The 10,086-nt window shown below is 40.5% G+C and overlaps 1 protein-coding gene across 1 annotated transcript; it reads right to left on the reverse strand.

Moving 5' to 3' along the window:
- Positions 1-394: 394 nt before the first annotated feature.
- Positions 395-9,835, reverse strand: LOC100889478 (serine/threonine-protein phosphatase 6 regulatory ankyrin repeat subunit B-like). Its single transcript, XM_030993925.1, has 2 exons — positions 5,420-9,835; positions 395-460 (listed from the first exon to the last, which is right to left on the reverse strand). Exons 1-2 carry the CDS (start codon positions 9,833-9,835, stop codon positions 395-397), a joined length of 4,482 nt encoding a protein of 1,493 aa, XP_030849785.1.
- Between the last annotated feature and the right edge of the window lie 251 nt (positions 9,836-10,086).

The raw sequence follows: 10,086 nt of genomic DNA on the forward strand, positions 1-10,086 counted from the left end.
CTACCATACACCCTGGCCTGCCGTGAGAACCGTGGCAGACCGTGGCAAAACGAGGCAAAACGGGACAAAATGCGCAGCAACCGTGAAGCAACCGTGAAGCAACCGTGACAAAACGTGAACTAAACGTGGCAGACCGTGACAAAACTTGAACAGACCGTAAGATGCCGGGGAATGTGCGGGCCTCCCGTCCCACTACGGACCACCTCCAAGTTTTGTTACGGCCTATTACGGACTGTCACGTTTTGTTACGTTCACCCCGTTTTACGACGGCCTACTAGGTTTCTCACCCGCACCGTGACTGCCGTGGCAATTTTTTTGACAGTTTAAAAATCTGACACGGTATCCACGGCAATCATGGCCTGTCACGTTTGCCCATACGGTCCCCCGCGTTGTTTCACGTCAATCCCGTTTCGTCCACGGTGGCCTGAAACGTGGTTGCCGTGGTCGCCGGGAACATAGACTGTAAATGTAGTATAAAGAGTACAAAGTAGAGGTATTGGGTGGGATAGTATGGGAGATGATGGTACTGATGGTAATACATCAGCTATATGACAGAAGTCATACGAATAAACTTGACAAGCTGAATAAGTAAAAGATACATGTACCTTATCAAGAAGAATCCGAGCAGTATCGTCATTGCCAGAGCTTAGTGCAATACCTATTGGTGACTGGCCTCTCCTAGAAAGTTTCGTGCTCATAATTGATTTCCGGTCCAGTAAATCCTTCATTACTGCTTCATTCCCACTTTATTAAAACAAGAAGACATATTGTATATATATATATATATATTCACTACATAAGTCCTTCAAATGATGCTGTACTTTCAGCGTCATTAGACGGACATGTGTAGTGAACAAATTAGTCATTAAGCAGACAAGGATATTAGCAGGACATTTTCGTGTCCTGTTAACGATTGAATAATAGAAGTAGTGCCCTCAACGTACGTTTGCAGGCAGAGGAAACCTAAAGTCATCCCAAGAAACAATAGGTTTAATTATTAGTCACTGGTTTAATTAGTAATATTGTTTTGAATTTAGGGTTAAGGTAATATACCGGTTTACATGATATCCGGTTAATGCACCATGTAGGGTGATATATAGTTGTCCTGTTAATACAAGATGTAGGGTTATACCGTGTGAGTCAAACAAAAGCTTACACCTGGAAAATTGTTAATTTTTTTAAAAATCATCTATGGACAGTAAAGTGTTGTACATCTTATGAAAGAGTGTTTTATCCCAAATCATTTGGTATCATTTTTGTGTGGTATTTGTTTACGCTTGGATGAACATGAGGCATTGTTTGCGAGAGTGCAAAAATCGACTTGCACCAAAGTGATGCCTATAGCATGTATTATGTTGGGATTAGCGGAGTGAGAGAATGAATTGAATGTATCAAATGGAATGCATTGGATATGCTTTTGGCAGAAGCAAATTCACACACAAAGACCATCACACATGTACGTTGATATTTGATATTTGATATTTGATATGTGTGGCATGATTAATTTTGTTAGGGATGTTATTTAGATCTGCAAAGACCGAATTAATACCCAAACCCAATTGTTTTATTCAAACATCACACAAGCAACTTTGGCGCAAATCGATTTTCTAGGTGTAATTTTTGTTTTTGACTCACACTGTATATACTTATATGTATTACTAAATTTTGGAATCTCAGACCGCTTCATGGACAGTTAAAATTATCTGTTTATAATTAGTAACAGCTTGATTCTGAAATCATAGATGAAATTATATTTGGTCTGAGACTGGCGAACTATGTTCACATCATGTTTTTTCCGGATTCAAAGTACATAACTTTGTTTCAATAAAAGGTGATGTAATTGTAGCGGAACCTTTGGTTGTGTTTCATTCATTTGTAAATCTACATGGCCTGTGCAACCGCTAATAAACCGACCCTTAAAATGGGATCAGAGGAAATAACATGTTAAAACCTATGTTAAGAAGACTAAGAACAGTTATTTGCTGTCATAAACATCATGAACGTTTTTTTTTTTTTTTTTTTTTACAATATTACTATAGAATCATAGTGATATTTATGATACAGTCAAGGAGAAAATTACTAGTTCAATTAGTATAGTTCACCTTGCTGCAGCATAATGGAGGGTTGTCCAACCTTCTGCATCTTCTTTTTCAATATCTGCATTGTTTTCGAGTAGCAAACGTGCGCAGTCCAGATGTCCTCCTCTTGCGGCAACCATGAGTGATGTGACACCTTTTAAGGTCTGAAGATAAATTATATCGGTACGCTGATTACAGTTTTGAGTAGGTCTATCATAAAATGTATGTACTCCTAATCTAGTTTGCTCGATGATTAAAGTTTACCCTACATAAGAGACAATTAGGGAGAGTATGGAAAGCTTAATGACTTGGATTATCATTGTGTTGATAGAAAACGTCTCTTACTTACCACAAGTTTCGGAAGTGTATCTTTTCGACATTAAGATTTACATATTATCATAATTATTGGGGATATTTCTTGTTACACATATCTTCAGCACTTCTAGAAATCAATCATTATTTCTGGAACATGACATTTAAGAAGCTTCGTGCTGAATAAGGTGATATCTCACTTCTGATATCCTATTAGCCAGTCCGAATCCCAGATTATGTGCTAAATACGCACAACTTAGAACAATATAATGTCATCTCCGGTAGCGGATTTTGTGTCTCTTTTTTTGAATTTTGCTTTCGTCCAGAGCAACTGGACCTTATTCAAAGGAATAAACTGGTAGTTTAAACATCAACGTGGAGCCCATCCCTTGTTAAAAGAACATCTAAGCTGTTCACACATTGGACATCTTTCGTATGGGGATGCATGTTGAACACTATAATCACATATTAACCACTGCATTTGCTTGCATACCACACAATTCTTTTACATATTGATATCTGAATGGCTTTTACTAAACGGTCGAGGAGCGGAGCGAATCGACGAACTGCCCAAAAATTTGCCACCAATTAGTGTATGGTGTCTTCAAAAGTTTATGTCAATGAGAAAATTATAAACACGCCCTCCTTACATTATTTCCCCGATTTCAGGCAATCAGACACTAAAGTAAAGATTTAAATTATAACAATGAAAATATTAAAGTTTCAAAATTGAGGAAAGTTAAAAAATCGTTTATTTAAAGGGGCACGTTCCCCGTATTCCAGAGGATGTTCAGAATACGTACGTGCTGGCGGACGGTGCTATCTGCCTATTGACATCAACATAATACGGCTCTTACGCAGACGGCATGTTCTGAATGCCGAACAATGCCGATTATCGCATACATGTAAAGTAATACCAATCGCAGTTCGGCTCTAAGATTCGGCTGCTGTTTCCGCCCACTTTCGTGACGTCACAATCGGCAGCGATAAGCTGGCTTGGCGATTGACAGCTGTATGCAAATTAGAAGTCGATCTTCGGAACCAAGATGGCGATGACTAGATCAGCGATAACTACACTGGCGGGAAGTCCCCCTTTGAACTACTCCCATCCAAATTTAGAAACTTATTCATTGTTCTCATGGACTCCATATTTTCAGATGAATTCTGAATCTATAACGCCAATACCATAATTATTTTGCTATATGATTTTGTTATTATTCTTATTCCTACTCTAATTCCCAATCTTTTAACATCAAATTCATGATTCGCCCGCAGACGTGTAATTGAGACATTGATCAGACTGCATGCATTCCTGGCAACTACCACTGGACAATTATCCTCTGCCAATTACCCACCGAGAACATTTACACTCAGAACAACTACACCAAGAGCAATACTTCTGGGACAATTACATTCCAGTTACGTCCTGGGAGTAGTTGTCCGCGGCTACAGTTTAATATGTATTTAAATACCCTGATTATTGGAACATATTGCGTCAATGAGAAAAATAACTCATGGATTCAATAGTTATTTTTCAAATTGTGTGGATAAGGAAAATTAAGAAATATTTAACTTTTTCTCAACTTGTAGACTTCATTTTTTCATTAGAATGCTCTAAATCATTACTCGGGTATCTGAAAGCCTCGAAATCGGGTAACTCATCACGAGGGACCATTTTTCACTTTTTCTAATTGTGTGGATAAGGAAAATTAAGAAATATTTAACTTTTTCTCAACTTTTAGACTTCATTTTTTCATTAGACTGCTCTATATCATTACTCGGGTATCTGAAAGCCTCGAAATCGGGTAACTCATCACGAGGGACCATTTTTCACTTGTTCAAATATTGTGGATATGGAAAATTAAGAAATATTTAACTTTTTCTCAACTTTTAGACTTCATTTTTTCATTAGAATGCTCTAAATCATTACTCGGGTATCTGAAAGCCTCGAAATCGGGTAACTCATCACGAGGGACCATTTTTCACTTGTTCAAATATTGTGGATATGGAAAATTAAGAAATATTTAACTTTTTCTCAACTTTTAGACTTCATTTTTTCATTAGAATGCTCTAAATCATTACTCGGGTATCTGAAAGCCTCGAAATCGGGTAACTCATCACGAGGGACCATTTTTCACAAACTTTCCCTCTGAGACAGCACACGTGACGACACCAGACAACAAATTGGTGGTGAAATTTCGACCAGCGCGCCGGGCTGTGACCGACTGTTAAGTAAAATAAGTTTAAATTGAGCACAATACCTGAAGTCCCACTTTAAGTGCGTTGTGACCGTTTCCCGGTGTACCGTGGTTGCTGTTTTTCTGAAAATATTCCAATGATTCCAAATGACCATTATCTGCTGCGAAATGAGAAACTGTCCAACCGTAATTATTGCGTGCCTCGATATCTGCTCCTTTCGTAATGAGATATTTGATAATATCAAGGTAACCCCCACGGGAAGCAGCCTGAAGTGGTAGATCACCATCAGTTGCTGCTTTCGTGACATCAGCTCCTGCATTTACTAAACATTCAACAACATCAAGATGGCCTTTCTGCGAAGCAACATGTAGAGGTGAAAAGCCGTTGTTATCAACAGTATTTGGGTTCGCTCCCTGAGAAATAAGATAGTTTACAACGTCTACTGCACCATTATCTGATGCTACATAAAGAGGTGTTACACCAATTTTGTTTGCTTTGTTTACATCAGCTTCTGCATTTACTAGGAATTCAACAACATCGAGATGACCTAATCCAGAGGCAATGAACAGGGGTGTATAACCATCGTTATCAACTAAATCCAGGTTTGCCCCTTTAGAAATGAAACATTTTACAACGTCTACTGCACCATTAGATGATGCCGCATGAAGAGGTGTGAAACCAATCGTTGCTGCTTTCTTGACATCAGCTCCTGCATTCACTAGAAATTCAACAACATCAAGATGACCCTCTTCTGAGGCAATGTACAGGGGTGTTTCAACATCATTATCAACCAAATCCAGGTTCGCCCCTTTAGAAATGAGATATTTTACAACGTCTACTGCACCAGTTTCTGATGCCGCATAAAGAGGTGTCCTGCCTTTCTCCGTTGCTTTGTTTACATCAGCTCCTGCATTCACTAGACATTCAACAACGTCAAGATGACCCTCTTCTGAGGCAAGGTACATGGGTGTACGACCATTGTTTACAACTGAATTCGGGTTTGCTCCTTGATATATTAAATATTTCACAATGTCTACATGACCTTTACCTGACGCCACATGAAGAGGTGTTGCGCCACTCTTTGCTGCTTTCTTGAAATCAGCTCCGAAATTCAAAAGACGTTCAACAACTTCGAGATGACCCTCTTGTGAGGCAATGCACAGGGGTGTAAAACCATCGTTATCCCCGGAATTCGGGTTTACTTCTTGAGCAATTAGATATTTTACAATGTCTACATGACCCAAACATGACGCAGCTCGAAGAGGTGTCCAACCTTCATTCATTGCTTTCTCCACATCAGCTCCTGCATTCACTAGACATTCAACAACGTCAAAATGACCCTCTTGTGATGCAATGAACAGGGGCGTAATACCATCGTTATCAACTAAATCCAGGTTTGCCCCTTTAGAAATGAGACATTTTACAACGTCTACTGCACCATTAGATGATGCCGCATGAAGAGGTGTCCTGCCTTTCTCCGTTGCTTTGTTTACATCAGCTCCTGCATTCACTAGACATTCAACAACGTCAAGATGACCCTCTTCTGAGGCAAGGTACATGGGTGTACGACCATTGTTTACAACTGAATTCGGGTTTGCTCCTTGAGATATTAAATATTTCACAATGTCTACATGACCTTTACCTGACGCCACATGAAGAGGTGTTGCGCCACTCTTTGCTGCTTTCTTGAAATCAGCTCCGAAATTCAAAAGACGTTCAACAACTTCGAGATGACCCTCTTGTGAGGCAATGCACAGGGGTGTAAAACCATCGTTATCCCCGGAATTCGGGTTTACTTCTTGAGCAATTAGATATTTTACAATGTCTACATGACCCAAACATGACGCAGCTCGAAGAGGTGTCCAACCTTCATTCATTGCTTTCTCCACATCAGCTCCTGCATTCACTAGACATTCAACAACGTCAAAATGACCCTCTTGTGATGCAATGAACAGGGGCGTAATACCATCGTTATCAACTAAATCCAGGTTTGCCCCTTTAGAAATGAGACATTTTACAACGTCTACTGCACCATTAGATGATGCCGCATGAAGAGGTGTCCTGCCTTTCTCCGTTGCTTTGTTTACATCAGCTCCTGCATTCACTAGACATTCAACAACGTCAAGATGACCCTCTTCTGAGGCAAGGTACATAGGTGTAAGACCATTGTTTACAACTGAATTCGGGTTTGCTCCTTGAGATATTAAATATTTCACAATGTCTACATGACCATTACCTGACGCCACATGAAGAGGTGTTGCGCCACTCTTTGCTGCTTTCTTGAAATCAGCTCCGAAATTCAAAAGACGTTCAACAACTTCGAGATGACCCTCTTGTGAGGCAATGCACAGGGGTGTAAAACCATCGTTATCCCCAGAATTCGGGTTTACTTCTTGAGCAATTAGATATTTTACAATGTCTACATGACCTTTACCTGACGCCACATAAAGAGGTGTTGCGCCACTCTTTGCTGCTTTCTTGAAATCAGCTCCGGAATTCAAAAGACGTTCAACAACTTCGAGATGACCCTCTTGTGATGCAATGAACAGGGGCGTAATACCATCGTTATCAACTAAATCCAGGTTTGCCCCTTTAGAAATGAGACATTTTACAACGTCTACTGCACCATTAGATGATGCCGCATGAAGAGGTGTCCTGCCTTTCTCCGTTGCTTTGTTTACATCAGCTCCTGCATTCACTAGACATTCAACAACGTCAAGATGACCCTCTTCTGAGGCAAGGTACATGGGTGTAAGACCATTGTTTACAACTGAATTCGGGTTTGCTCCTTGAGATATTAAATATTTCACAATGTCTACATGACCATTACCTGACGCCACATGAAGAGGTGTTGCGCCACTCTTTGCTGCTTTCTTGAAATCAGCTCCGAAATTCAAAAGACGTTCAACAACTTCGAGATGACCCTCTTGTGAGGCAATGCACAGGGGTGTAAAACCATCGTTATCCCCAGAATTCGGGTTTACTTCTTGAGCAATTAGATATTTTACAGTGTCTACATGACCTTTACCTGACGCCACATAAAGAGGTGTTGCGCCACTCTTTGCTGCTTTCTTGAAATCAGCTCCGGAATTCAAAAGACGTTCAACAACTTCGAGATGACCCTCTTGTGAGGCAATGCACAGGGGTGTAAAACCATCGTTATCACCAGAATTCGGGTTTACTTCTTGAGCAATTAAATATTTTACAATGTCTACATGACCCCAACATGACGCAGCTCGAAGAGGTGTCCAACCTTTATTCGTTGCTTTCTCCACATCAGCTCCTGCATTCACTAGACATTCAACAACATCAAGGTGACCCTCTTGAGAGGCAATGTACAGGGATGTACAACCACCGTTATCAACCGAATTCATGTTGGCCCCTTTAGAAATGAGACATTTTACAATGTCTACATGACTTTTACCTGACGCCACATAAATAGGTGTCCTGCCATCATCTGCTGCTACGTTTATATCCCCTCCCGCATTCACCAGATATTCGACAACCTGAAGCTGACCCTCTTTAGATGCAATGTGCAGGGGTGTGACACCACAATTATCAACCGAATCGGGGTTTGCTCTGTGAGAAATGAGATATTTTACAATGGCTTCATGACCTCTACCTGATGCCACATACAGAGGTGTAGCGCCATTCTTTGCTGCTTTGTTCGTATCAGCTCCTGCATTCACTAGACATTCGACAACCTGCAAATAACCCTCTTGAGAGGCAATGTAAAGGGGTGTTTCACCATCGTTATCAACCGAATTCGGGTTGGCCCCTTTGGAAATGAGACATTTTACAACGTCTACTGCACCTTTAGATGATGCTGCATAGAGAGGTGTGTTTCCCATCTTTGCTGCTTTATTTACATCAGCTTCTGCATTCAATAGAAATTCAACAACATTAAGATGACCCGCTTGAGAGGCAATGCTCAGGGTTGTGTACACATCTAAATACAACGAATTCGGGTTTGCACCTTTAGAAATTAGATATTTCACAATGTCTACATGACCTTTATATGACGCCGTATAGAGAGATGTAAGGCCATTCTTTGTTATTTTGTTTACATCTCCTCCTGCATTGACTAGACATTCAACTACATCAAGATGACCCTGAAGTGAGGCAATACTCAGGGGTGTATAACCATAGTCATCAACCGAATTCGGACTGCCCCCTTTAGAAATGAGACATTTTACAACATCTACTGCGCCATTATCTGACGCCGTGTAAAGAGGTGTCTCGCCATTCTTTGCTACTTTCTCGACATCAGCTCCTGCATTTACTAGGCACTTTACAATGTCTACGTTACCATTAGATGATGCCATATAAAGAGGTGTCCTGTCATCCTCTGCTGCTTTGTTTACATCTCCTCCTGCATTTACTACACATTCAACGACATGAAGATGACCCTCTTTAGAGGCAATGCACAGGGGTGTATATCCATTGTTATTAACCGAATTCAAGTTCGCCCCTTTAGAAAGGAGAATGTTTATAATGTCTACATCACCATTAAATGACGCCGAATGAAGGGGTGTTGCGCCATTCTTTGCTGCTCGCATTACATCAGCTCCTGCATTTACTAGATATTCAACAACATGAAGATGGCCCTCTTTTGATGCTGCGTGAAGTGGTGTGTACTTGCTGTTGTCATCCATGTTGATATTTGCACCTTTAGTTAAGAGATATTTAACTACATCGAGATGACCACAGGAAGCCGCAGTATTAAGAGAAGTTTTACCTTCATATCCCTTCAATGTCATATCTGCTCCCTGAGTTATGAGATATTTCACCACATCAAGACGACCCTGTCTTGCTGAAGTATAAATGGGTGTAGAACCATCACATGAAACTTTGTTTATATCTGCTCCAGATTTCACTAAACATTCTACAACACCAACATGGTCCGCCTCCGAAGCAAGATGAAGAGGTGTATAGCCATTGCTATTACCAATATTGGTATCTGCTCCTTCCCCGATGAGATATTGAGCAACATTCTGACGACCACTTCGAGACGCATAGTGAAGAGGGGCGTCGCCGCTTCTACTTTGCATCTCTATATCCGCCCCCAAATCAGTCATATATTTCACGAGGTCAATATGTCCTTCTTCTGAAGCGATATGGAGGGGTGTCTTTCCATCGGGATCCACACTGCATAGCATTACTAGCTTGTTATCACCTGTCTCGTCTTCCAGAATAGACCTTGTCTTTACAAGATCGCCTTCCTTCACCGCTGTAGAAAGCGCCATGTTCATTCTGTCTTCTCTATCTGTATGTGTATTCTCTCTCGCTATCTGTTTAATAAAGAAGAAGGAGAACAATTAGGCAGAAAATAAATATGTTAATTTACCGCTCTAAAACAATTCAATATTTAAATTTGAATGAACCAGGACGGGGGGGGGGGGGGGGGCGGGGGTTCACAAAGTTCCTAAGTTGAACTTAACTCTAAGTTAGACTTAAACATTATAGAGCGCGACTAGTAGCCTTAAAATAAAATATA

Source organism: Strongylocentrotus purpuratus, unplaced genomic scaffold (genome assembly GCF_000002235.5).
Source record: "Strongylocentrotus purpuratus isolate Spur 01 unplaced genomic scaffold, Spur_5.0 spur5_scaffold_20, whole genome shotgun sequence".
NCBI classification, from domain to species: domain Eukaryota; kingdom Metazoa; phylum Echinodermata; class Echinoidea; order Camarodonta; family Strongylocentrotidae; genus Strongylocentrotus; species Strongylocentrotus purpuratus.